At 44.4% G+C, this 12908-nt stretch overlaps 1 protein-coding gene across 1 annotated transcript; it reads right to left on the bottom strand.

The window, feature by feature from the left end:
• Nucleotides 1–5581: 5581 nt before the first annotated feature.
• On the bottom strand, nt 5582–11324 carry LENG1 (leukocyte receptor cluster member 1). Its single transcript, XM_056542355.1, has 4 exons — nt 10640–11324; nt 8565–8741; nt 8209–8489; nt 5582–6002 (listed from the first exon to the last, which is right to left on the bottom strand). The coding sequence occupies exons 1-4, from the start codon at nt 10769–10771 to the stop codon at nt 5795–5797; spliced, it is 798 nt and encodes a 265-aa protein (XP_056398330.1). The 5' UTR covers nt 10772–11324; the 3' UTR covers nt 5582–5794.
• Between the last annotated feature and the right edge of the window lie 1584 nt (nt 11325–12908).

Genomic DNA, 12908 nt, shown 5'->3' with positions numbered 1-12908 from the left:
ATATCAATTTCTCGTCTGGTCCCCCCAGAGGTCGGCCTTTTCCTTGGGGTCCTAGTCCCTATTCTTGGTCAGGCGTTCTTCTGGGAGCTCAATTTCTGGCACTGGTCTGTCTCCGACCGGGGGGCTCGTCCACGGACGCCGTGGACTCTGGGGTTCAGTCTTGGGACTAATCCCTTCTTTCCGGTGGTTGTATTTTTCCCACCCTAGGAGACTGCTTTGGTACATCCCATCAGTTCGGTGTCTCCCAATGAAGAGCGCCAGAGAAAAGGAGATTTTTGTACTCACCGTAAAATCTCTTTCTCGTAGCTCTCATTGGGGGACCCACCCATTTCTTCTTCCTTTTTCCGGATTATTCTTTCCGGTTCTTGAGTTGTTTCTCTGGGATTCCTTTCTGGGGTTCTTTGGACGTATTTCTTGTTGGCTTCTCCTACTGCTTTGTGACAAAACTGGTTTCCTCTCTCCCAGTGGGCGGGTATATCCTGCCAGGGAGAAGCCGACTTTTTTTTCCTAGTGTCAGCGCCTCCTAGTGGTAAGAGCATATACCCCATCAGTTCGGTGTCCCCCAATGAGAGCTACGAGAAAGAGATTTTACGGTGAGTACAAAAATCTCCTTTTTGTATACTTTGAGGGGTGCAGTTTTTATAATTGGGTCATTTATGGGCTATTTCTAATATGAAGGCCCCTCAAATCCACTTCAAAGCTGAACTGGTCCCTGAAGAATTCCGATTTTGAAAATTTTGTGAAAAATTGGAAAATTGCTTCTGAACTTTGAAGCCCTCTGATGTCTTCCAAAAGTAAAAACATGTCAACTTTATGATGCAAACATAAAGTAGACATATTGTATATGTGAATCAGTATATAATTTATTTGTGATGTCTATTTTCATTGCAAGCAGAGAGCTTCAATGTTAGAAAAATGCTACATTTTCAAATTTTTCATGATATTTTGGAATTATTCACTAAGAAATTATGCAAGTATCGACGAAAATTTACCATTATGTTAAAGTAGAATGTGTCATGAAAAAACTATCTTGGAATCAAATTCATAAATAAAAGCATCCCAGAGGTTATTAATGCTTAAAGTGACAGTGGTCAGAGGTGCAAAAAATGCTCTAGTCCTTTAAGGGTTAATGGCCTACCTTGAGAATAGGCCATTCATTTTTAAGGAATGACTGTAATACTATTGAAAGAAAAACCTTGAATGGGTACTGGAAAACATTTTCTTTTAAATCAACTGATGCCAGAAAGTTAAAAAGATTCATAAATTACTTCTGTTAAAAAATAATCACAATCCTTCCAGTACTTATCAGCTGATGTATACTACAGAGTTTCCTGTCTGACCACAGTGCTCTCTGCCGACAGCTCTGTCCATGTCAGGAACTGTCCAGACCAGGAGAGGTTTGCTATGGGGATTTGCTCCTACTCTGGACAGTTCCTATAATGGACAGAGGTGTCAGCAGAGAGCATTGTGGTCAGACAGAAAGGAAATTCAAAAAGAAAAGAACTTCCTCTGTATTATACAGCAGCTGATAAGTACTGGAAGGATTGTGATTTTTTTAATAGAAGTAATTTACAAATCTGTTTAACTTTCTGGCACCAGTTGATTTAAAAGAAAATGTTGTCCTTTAAAGGGGTACTCCACTGGAATAGTATCATAAATAAAAAGTATCCCCTATCCGAAGGGAGCCCCAGTTCTCTAACACAGGTGCTCATCACGCCCCCTCCATAAAGCTCTATGGGAGAGCTGAAGATTGCCAAATGGCTGTCCCATAGAGATATATGGAGGGGGCGTGGCAGCTCCCGCTTTGGGCGGGGGTCGTGATGAGCTCCTGTGCGAGAACCAGGGCTCCAAACAGGAAATCGCAGGGGGCCCCAGCACCCCTATCCCATTCGCATAGGGGATACATTTTTGTTCATGATACTTGTCCTTTAACCCCTTAAGGATTCCGCCCATTTTCCCCTTAAGGACTCAAAACAATCTTCGTTTTTGCACTTTCGTTTTTTTCCTCTTTTCTAAAAATCATAACGCGTTCAATTTTGCACCTAGAGACCTATATATGGGCCTGTTTTTTGCATCACCAATTGTACTTTGTAATGACATTACTTATGTTATAACATAATCTGCGACAAAACCCAAAAAAATTATTGTAGAGTGAAATGAAAAAAACAAACACCATTTTGCAACTTTTTAGTGCTTCCATTTGTACGCAGTGCACTTTTCGGTAAAAATGACACCTTATCTTTATTCTGTAGGTCCATACAGTTACAGGGATACCCATTTATTTATTTTACTACTTAAAAAAAAAATTATAACTACATGCACCAAAATTAGAATGTTTAAAATTGTCATCTTCTGACCCCTATAACTTTTTAAAATTTTTTTATTTTTTGCGCCGTGGTCTGTAGTTTTTATTGGTACCATTTTTGTTTTGATGGGACTTTTTGAACACTTTTAATTAATATTCTTATGGTATATGATGTGACCAAAAATGCACAATTTTGGACTTTTTACGTGTACGCCATCGACCGTGCGGTTTAGCTAACCTTATATTTTAACAGTTCGGACATTTACACATGCGACGGTAACATTTGTTTTTTTTTTATTACACAATTTTATTTAAAAAATAGGAAAAGGGGGGTGATTAAAAAGTTTATTGGGGGGGGGGGGGGCAGCTTATTCACATTTTTTTTTTTTTTTTTACCATGGAGCAGTAGATCGTCGATTGGACGACAAGGAGGCAGATGAGGACCCTCACGTCGTCCAGTAAGCTGATCGGGACATCGCGGTTCTGTTGCCATAGTCCTGATCAGCTCCGCTGAGCTGCCGGGATAGTTTTACTTTCAGTTTAGACGCAGAGATCAACTTTGATCGCGGCGTCTAAAGGGTTAATGCTGGGCATCGGCCTGATCGGCGGTGCCCGGCGCTAGCCGTGGGTCCTGGCTGCACGTAGCAACCGGGACACATGGGGTTTAACCCGTACCCGGACTCTGGAACGGGGGAGCACCCGTATGCCTTGCGTCCTTAAGCGGTTAACTATGCTGAACTGGTGAATAGATGCAACTGTACCCAATAAGAGACCTCCCATCAGTGACATATTCAACAGAGTGAATGGATGATTAGTTCTGTATCACTGCTTTTTCAGGCTCTTTGAAATGGTGCAATACCCACTAATTTACCCAGTGAGAAGCCTGCCCTTGACACGCCATCATCAAACGCACTGGGAGAGATTTATCAAACCTTGAACAGAGGAAAAGTGGAGCAGTTGCCCATAGCAACTCAGATTGCTGCTTTCATTTTTCTTAAAGGGCCTTATAAAATAAAAGATGCAATCTGCCTGGTTGCTATAGTCAACTGCTCCACTTTTCCTTTGATAAATGTCCCCAGTTTATTTGGACAGTCATGAGTTAAGGTGAGGTACTGGTCTGGACTGAAGATAGCTACTTTCACCCATTTTAAAAGGACTTATCTAGGATTTGAAAACAGAACAAATTCTAAAAACAGCACCACATCTGTCCTCAGGCTGTGTGTGGTTACACGACTTGGCTCCATTCACTTCAATGTTACTGAGCTGCAATACCACACACAACCTGAGGATAGACATGGTGATGTTTATTTATATCCTGGAAAACCCCTTTAAAGAGTACCTGCCACCATGTAAAGACTGTATATTATATGTTGCTGGTGTGTTCCCCCTCTTCATTCGGTGTCCTCCGCAATTTTCCTTTTTCAATTTCATTAAGTATTTCTTTATTTATCTTCTTGTAAAGCTTGCTCACTGCTTGTGAGCTTTTTCAGGTGGGTGTTACCCGGCCGGTGCGAAGTCAGCTGAAGCCTGCCGGGTAAGGCTGGGTTCACACCACGTTTTGTTAACTACAGTTCCCGTATACGGCTGGGAGGAGGGGGGGGCTTAATCGCGGCGCCCGCACTCAGCCGTATTCGGGAACCGTATTTAATGCATGTCTATGAGCCGACCTGAGTGAACCGCAGCCTCCGGTCTGCTTCGTTTTCGGCCATATGCGGTTTCCCGACCGCAGGCAAAAACGTGGTCGACCGCGTTTTTGTCTACGGTCGGGAAACCGCATACGGCCGAAAACGAAGCAGACCGGAGGCTGCGGTTCACTCCGGTCGGCTCATAGACATGCATTAAATATGGTTCCCGAATACGGCTGAGTGCGAGTGCCGCGATTAAGCCCTCCTCCCAGCCGTATACGGGAACTGTAGTTAACGAAACGTGCTGTGAACCCAGCCTTAGCATGCACAGCGCTTGCTAATTGACAGACAAGGAGCTGCGCTGTGCTCTTCAGTGTCCCACCTGCACTGAGATTTCAGACTCATGCCAGGCCGGCCTGAGTCCGAACTCTATGAGCCAGGACATTTAGGGAGACCCCTAGTGGTCGGTTTTTAAAAGTAATCACGTTAGTTGTTTCTAATAAATTTAAAAAATATAAAAAGTTTTTGTGGCGACAGGTACTCTCAAGAGAGCAGCAGAATGTAAAGGGGTATTCCCACCTTGGACATTTATCAGGCTTCAGCCAAAGCACAATGAATTTTGAAGTGGCCGTGCGTGTCTCTCATAGAACAGGTACAGTGGTCCCTCAACAAACGATGGTAATCCGTTCCAAATGAACGATCGTATGTTGAGGGATCCGTGCAATGTAAAGTATAGGACAGTGGTCTACAACCTGCGGACCTCCAGATGTTGCAAAACTACAACACCCAGCATGCACGGCCAGCCAACTGTTGTCCGGGCATGCTGGGAGTTGTAGTTTCGCAACATCTGGAGGTCCGCAGGTTGAAGACCACTGATATTGGAGGTTATACTCACCTGTCCCCGCCGCTCCGGACTGTCACCACTTGTAACCGCTGCCCTGGATGTTGCGTTCTATCGCTGTCGCCGCGTCCCTGGGGTGTCCCCGACGCTCCGGCAAGGCCTCTGCTTCCCCGGCATTCTCGCTCTCCGTCGCTGCCATCACGTCGCTACACACGGGACACATTGGATGACGGGACAGCGTGCGCAGCGACGTGATGACAACGATGGAGAGCGCCGATGATGCAGGGGATCCCGAAGAGGACGCGTCGGAGCCCTGAGGACAGGTAAGTAATCATCAGCGGACCACATGGTGCACCGTAAACGGCTATCCGGTGGCAGCAGAAGCAGTCTGCGCTGCCTGATAGCCGTTTATGCAATGGCCCCAACATACAAAAGCATCGTATGTTGATGCTGCCTTCAACATGCGATGGCCTCTGAGAGGCCATCGTATGTTGAAATGATCGTATGTCGGGGCCATCGTAGGTCGGGGGGGTCACTGTATAGGCAACCTTCAGCACTGCAGATTATGGACTACATCTCTCCCATGATGCTCTTACAGCCAAAAAGTCATAGAAACAGCCAAACATGCTAGTCTAGCAAAGGGAGAGCCATGAATATGTGTGGCCACCTCTCCATTCATATTCTGCCTGGATGCCTCAGCTAGTAGTATAGGCATTTGGGGACCCTTGTTCTACAGAAAGGTGTGGGGCCCCATATCAGAAATACAAACCATATCCTGCAGATATGCCATAATTGTCTGGGTGAAGAATATCTCATTTACATAACGTTTAATAAAAATGCCAATATGGCACGGGAAAACCTCATCCATGTGATCTCATCCAATTATTAAGACTTTTTACATAGTAACCAACCGCGAATACATCAATCAGTTCTGTTCATACTGAGTTTGTTATCTGCCAGAGGACGATTTAGCAACTGATTCAGCAGAAGCCGCTGTCTTCGGACTGTCTGCCATTTGTCTGTTTATTGCCACTGTTCTTCTCGTACTTTAGGTTTTCGTGCCAACTGAGGGTTAAACTGAGTGTTGTAGCGCCTCTTTCTGTCATCCATCTCCTGTTCTGCAGTAGGCTGATCCTTTTTACCTGACAGCAGAGCTTCAGCACGCGCGCTCTCTGCAGCTTCTCTCTTCAGCCTCTCTTGTCTCAGCTGTTCAATTGATGGCTTTGGTGCACTATGTGGTAAAAGACAATGAAACCAGCAACCATTACTCCTCACAGCTGTGCAATGTAACACCTGAGCATTCAATTACGTCTACTTATTACTATTCATAGATGAAAACCGTTGGCAGAGAGAAGATGGGTATAACAATAAAAACACTCTGTTTTAGGGTACATTCAACATGTGCTGGCAAATGGGCATGTCCCAGGATAGTCATACTATGTTATCCAAAAAACAAGGGGTTTATTCATCCAGAGACACTTGTTTATAAAACATGTACAACTATTTACGGCTTGTTAGCCATTTTCAGTGCAAACTGTACAACAGATAGTGGAGATTCATCAAAACGTGTGCAGAGGAAGATTGGTGCAGTTGCCCATAGCAACTTGATTGCGTCTTTTCATTTTTATCACCTTAAAGATGAAGGATGTACCTCTACGCCCTTGTCCCGATCCCCTTCTATGATGCAGGCTCAGGAGCTGACCCCACCGGGACCCGCGGTGATGCCCAGCATTAACCCTTCAGTTTGTGCGATCAAAGTTGATCGCAGCGTCTAAAATAAAAAAAAAAAACTGGCAGCTTAGCGTAGCTGATCAGGACCACTGCGGTAAAACCACAGTGTATTGATCAGCTGAGAGGATGGTGGGAGGGCCCTTACCTGCCTCCTTGCCCTCCGATCGTTGCTCGGATGCTTCAGTCAGTCATGGCAGGCTGGAGCAGCAGAGCACCGATAACATTGATCAATGCTATGCTCTGGCATAGCATTGAACAGTGTATGCAATCAGAAAATTGCATGTAATCAGGAATGTGGAATTCCTATCGCCCTTAGCCCAGGACATGCAGTTCCGGGCACCGGGCAGGTGAATTTTTCCGGCCCTTAGCCCTGCTTCGGGCAAGCAGGGCCGGACCCGACGAGCACGGCGGTGCTCAGCAGTCTGTATGGAGCGGTTCCTGACTCCTGCCCACTCCGTACTCTGCAGCTCCCGGCTGTTTGCAGTAGCCGGGGGCCGCCGCTAATAGGCAGCATGCGGCGATCGCCGCCGCTGGCTATTAACCCTTTAGATCGCCACTGTCAAAGCTGACTGGGGTGTCTAAAGGGACACGTGAATGCTCCCTGGTGGGCTAGTGGGGTGGATATAGAGGTAGCCGGAGGGCTTGCCTCTGCTTCCCTGGTGTCCCGTGGCTGTGTCATTGATAGAGCCTGGCTGGACAAGGCTCTATCATTGAATCGCAGAGCACAAAGATCAATGGAGTTCAATAGAACTTTATAGATCTGTATGAGGAATCTAATGATTTCTCCTAAATGTCTAATAAAGTGTAAAAGACAAATTAACCCCTTCCATGTTAAAAGTTCAAATCACCCCCTTTTCCTATATAAAAACATGTAAACAAAATAAAAATAAACATATTTAGTATCGCTGCGTGCGTAATTGTACGAACTATTAAAATATAACATTATGTATCCCATACGGTAAATGGCATAAATGTAAAAATAAAATTAAAATTAAAAAAAAAACACAAAACCACAGAATTGCAATTTTTATAATATCTCAGAAAAAAAAAAGTTAAAAAGCGATTAAAAAGCCAGATCAATACAAAAATGGTACCGATACAAAACAGATTATGGTGCAAAAAATTAGCCCTCATACAGCCTGGTATGCGAAAAAAAAAAAAATTTAAAAAAGCTACAGGGGTCAAAAAATGGCAATAAAAAAAAAAAATAAAAAAGTTCAGAATTTTTTTTAAATTAGTAAAACATGACGGAAACTATACAAATCATTATTTTTTTTTTTCACATATATGTACAGGGCTGGGATGATTAAAAAGAACAGCACTCTCTTAGCTTCCTCGCACCCGAGCTCTGGTTCCTGCAGTGCATGATGTCACACGCCTTTTCAATCAGCAGCCACAGCGATGTCACACGCCCGCTCCGCCAATCAGCAGAAGAAGTGTGACATTACGTCCCATAACCTGGAATCGGGGATTGGAGCTCTGTGGTACTAGCAGCGGCGTAAAAGCAAGGAAGGTTCTTTTTAATCACCCCTCTCACTGCACATTCCAAACAGTGTGTCTCCAGCTGGTGCAAAACTACAACTCCCAGCATACCCGGCCAGCCAAAGTTGGAGACACAGTTTGGAAAACACCGACATACAGTATATGTAAAAAAACACGCTGCCCCCGACAATGTACATTTACAAGCACTGTGGCATCTCACGTACCCTTTCTTATCGTTTCCTTTCTCCTTTACTTTCTTGTGCTCCTTTTTAGCAGAGTGCTTCTTTTTCTCCCCCGTTTTCTTATGAAGATATTTCTCCATTTCATTCAGAGGATCTAGAATCCGTTTCAGCTTTTCATCCTTTCCCGGTTTATCTTTCTCCGTTTTGTCTTTTTCCTTCTGGTGGCGGGCAGGAACCTCTTGGTACCAGGGGCGACAAGTCTGGGCTTCTGCTGAACTTTGTCCCAGATACGTCAGAATCCCCAAAGCTTTTTCTTGACGTTCCTAGAATAAATACTTTAAAAATGAAAACCTTTTGTTTCCATAACACAAACTGTGTATTCGAGGAGCAGTACTGACCTTCTCTTTGCGTTTCTCCTCTTCATATTCCTTATTTCCACGGTTGGTCCCTTTGCCCTCCTCCACATCTTCAAAGAAATTGATGTGGCCAGACGCTTGGTATACTTCCACTGCGGAACGATCGGATGCCTCTGGTAAAGACAGGCGAGCCTTTTTCCGCAGAAAATCAGTACGAGCCTAAAATGCAAAGTGTTTTGTTTAGTTTTTTTGACACTGTGAATACATTAAAGAGTAACTGTCATGATCTTGTTACATTTTATAATCCTCCCAGTTCACTGCCCCCATCATGATAAACCACCCCCTGCCTTTATTTTTTTTTAGTTTTTTACCTTGAGATTGTTCTGTATTTTCTGCTCAGTCTGATTCACAGACTGGGAAGGGGCGTTCCTTAGCAGGCGTGACATCATATGAAGCCATACAGGGGAGAACTTCCTCCCTCACTCTGCTACACACACACCAAAGCAGTTCAGTGTGAGATGAGCTGTGATTGGCTAAGGCTCCACACACCCCTCAGCACTCCAAACAGCACTTCCTGTTTTTGGACTTCTGCCAGGCCAGCAGGTGTCCAAAGTCTGTGCAAGAGATTGGGGGAAAATGTGCTCTAGACAAGTAGGGAGACACCTAGTGGCATTTTTATTTATTTTTTTTATCTTTTTTAAACACGAATAAAACATAGAAAACTTCATATTTTTAAACAAAGTACATTAGAAAGATTTTTTATTTACCATAAGGAGTGCGAAATCTATTTTTAATGCGAGTGCCCATTTAATGAATCTTTCCTATTGTCCATGTTATTATTGTGACTCCAATTGGCACTAAATGAGGGGCCTAACATTTCCCTCTATATGTTAGTAAGATACACAAATGACCCTTATGATGCTCTTATAAAGTGCACATTACTTAAAAAAAAAATATATATATATATATATAAAAATCATACCAAAACTTTTGATTGGTCGGCATCTGACCGATCGCTAGAACAATCTAGGCGAGAAATGCGTAGCAAAGCGCTTCTCTCCCCCAGATCTCTGTGCCAGCGACCTATGGACCAATGTTACCCAAACAGGGTGTCTACAGCTGTTGCAAAAACTACAACTCCCAGTATGCCTTTTACAACAGCTGTAGGCATCGTGGTTTAAAGGGTTACTCCGCTCCCCAGCGCCCGCAAAATTCCACCTCTAACAGTTCCTGGGCGCTGTGTGCAGGCTTCTGTGACGTCACGGCCTGCCCCATCAATGAAAGTCTATGGGAAGGGGGCGTGATGGCCGTCTCCCATAGACTTGCATTAAGGGGGCGGGACGTTACGAGGGGGCGGGTGTGAACACAGAAGCCCGCACACAGCGTTCAGGAACTCAATGTTCCGAACGCTGGGGAGCGGAGTAACCCTTTAAAAACACAACCAAAGACTCATACTGTAAGTCCGTCTAACATAGTACGAGAGAACGCGCTTAGCCCCTCTTTTCTTTGACATGTCTCTACAACTAGTCAAAATTATTATTATTTTTTTTTTGTAATGACTGCCCATTTATTGACAGTGAATGAAGCCGTAGCTGAGGATGATACTCTATTCTGCTAGACAGGGCTTTCCTACCTAGTGTGCCTCTAGCTGTTGCAAAACTACAACTCCCAGCATGCTGGGAGTTGTAGTTTTGAAACAGCTGGAGGCACACTGGTTGGGAATTGTTTCTGCTAGTTCTAACTCCTATAATGAAAAAAAAAAAATTAAAGAGTGTTAAGTAGAGATGAGCGAACTTACAGTAAATTCGATTCGTCACGAACTTCTCAGCTCGGCGGTTGATGTCTTTACCTGCATAAATTAGTACAGCTTTCAGGTGCTCCGGTGGGCTGGAAAAGATGGATACAGTCCTAGGAAAGAGTCTCCTAAGACTGTATCCACCTTTTCCAGCCCACCGGAGCACCTGAATGCTGAACTAATTTATGCAGGAAAAGTCATCAACTGCCGAGCCGAGAAGTTCGTGACAAATCAAATTTACTGTAAGTTCGCTCATCTATAGTGTTAAGATCTCGACATTTGAGGAGAGGTGTCAGACAGCCACCCACCTATCGGCACCCACCTCTTGCTCTGCTAGCTCCGCCCTCTTCCTGCGCTGGCGCTCTTCTTCCGCGGCCTGAGCCTCATCTTTCCGCACCCGCGCAACGTTGTCCTTATTGCGCACATGCCAGCTCTTCTTAGGCAGGATATTCATCTTCAAAACCCGATGTCAAAAAGCCCCGGCCTTTCCCTTATAAGATGGCGATGAGCACTTCGCGGCCCCCGTAATTCCACAACTCTCATTTGTAGTATAAACGCGTCTTTGTCGCTCTCTATCACGAGCTATTCACTTCCTTACCAACCAAGCGTAAACGCGCCGCGAGAGTGACGTCATTAGGAAGCGCCTAGTTACTATTGGTAGAGCAGTAAAAAAAACATGTGACCAAGAAGGAGTCACGTGGGTCGACGTTTCGTTCCTATTGGTAGAGCAGTAAAAAAAAAAAAAAAAACGTGACCGAAAAGGAGTCACGTGGGCCGACGTTTACGTCAACTTCCCGTATCGGCCATGTTTGATTCTGGAATATCCGTGTTATGGCTGAGCTGTGTCCTCATATCGCTCAGTGAGCTGCATGACGCTGATTCTGCTTTCTAGAAGCTGTGTGCTTAGTGTGACGTAAAATCTTTAATGTTACGTCCCATGTATATAGGCTACAGCCTTTAAACATCAAATAGTGCATATGACCTCTTTAAGACCCCCAGACCTAGACTTAAAACCTAACACAGACCCCCTAAGCTAATAAAAACTCCAGAATAAATAGTCATTGGATGCACTAAACCAGCGGACCTCCAAATGTTGCAAAACTATAACTTCCAGCATGCCTAGCTAGCCAAAGGCTGTCAGTGCATGCTGGGAGTTTTAGTTTCACAACAGCTGGAGGTCCACAGTTTGGAGACCACTGCCCTAAAGTTATTCAGACCCCAGTATAACTACAGACCTCTTCAAGACAATTGGGGAGATTTATCACAACCTGTGCAGAGGAAACATTGACCAGTTGCCCATAGCAACCAATCAGATCGCTTCTTTCATTTCTCAGAGGCCTTTTCAAAAATGAAACAAGCAATCTGATTGGTTGCTATGGGCAACTGGTCCACGTTTCCTCTGCACAGGTTTTGATAAATCTCTCTCAGTGCCCAGAATAAATAATAAACTAATACAGTGATCCCTCAACTTACAATGGCCTCAACATACAATAGTTTCAACATACAATGGTCTTTTCTGGACCATTGTAACTTGAAACCAGACTCAACATACAATGTACGGACAGTCCAGATCTGTGAAACGTGTCAATGGCCGGAAGAACTGACCAATCAGAATGGGCATTCACTGGTAAAACACCTGTATTACTGAAGTGCATGCACTGAATTCCTGTCTGGTAGCGCCCCCTACAGTACAGGGAGGTATTACATGTTCTGTACACTTTACCTGTACCAGGGTTAGCTGCTCCTTTGGACACCAGGTGAGGACGGCTCCATATTTATTTTTTAGGACATTGTGTGTACTCTACAGGACCCCGAAGAAGCTCCTGTCCTCTCCATAGACCAGTGTTTCCCAAGCAGGGTGCCCCCAGCTGTTGCAAAACTACAACTCCCAGCATGCCCGGACAGCCTTTTGCTGTCCGGGCATGCTGGGAGTTGTAGTTTTACAACAGCTGTAGGCTCCCTGCTTGGGAAACACTGACACAGACAGTGATTTATAGCTCCCAGCAGATCTTTCTTACTTTTATATGTAAGGACTTGCTTTATCTGTATTAGTTATCTACTTATTTTTCTTTAATCCTGACTTTTTCCTATTTTTGGATGACATTTTGGTGCCTTTAGAACCAATTACCAGGTTTCTATAGAGTTCTGGTCTCAACAGGATGGCCTATCTTATGTCGATTTCATCATATGTCGGGGCCATCGTAGGTCGGGGGGTCACTGTATATGTAAAAGCAAAGCGTAATGTAGACATAACCTAAGCCGTGTGAGAAAATAGTGTATTATCAAGCTAATATATAGCACGGTTCCCTCTTAAGGAAAGAAACAAGGTAACTTCTCTGCTGTTTATCACTGGACAAAGCCCTCAAGGTACAGGTACAGCCGTCTGCTCATTATCCAGGGGATGGCAAGAATGCCACATTCATTTCCTTCGCTTATATGGAACATGTTGGCTGCCAGCTGGGCATCCCTGCATACGCCAATAGCAGCTGCATGTTCTAGAGCAGTATTTTCCCACTTGTGGTTTTCTAGTTATGGCAAAACTACAACTTTTACCATGCACTAACATGACAGTCTAAGACTGTGGCACTCTC

Source organism: Hyla sarda, chromosome 10 (assembly GCF_029499605.1).
Source record: "Hyla sarda isolate aHylSar1 chromosome 10, aHylSar1.hap1, whole genome shotgun sequence".
Classification (NCBI taxonomy): Eukaryota; Metazoa; Chordata; class Amphibia; order Anura; family Hylidae; genus Hyla; species Hyla sarda.
Note: the sequence above shows the minus strand (reverse complement) of the source record. Positions and strands in the feature narration are given on the sequence as shown.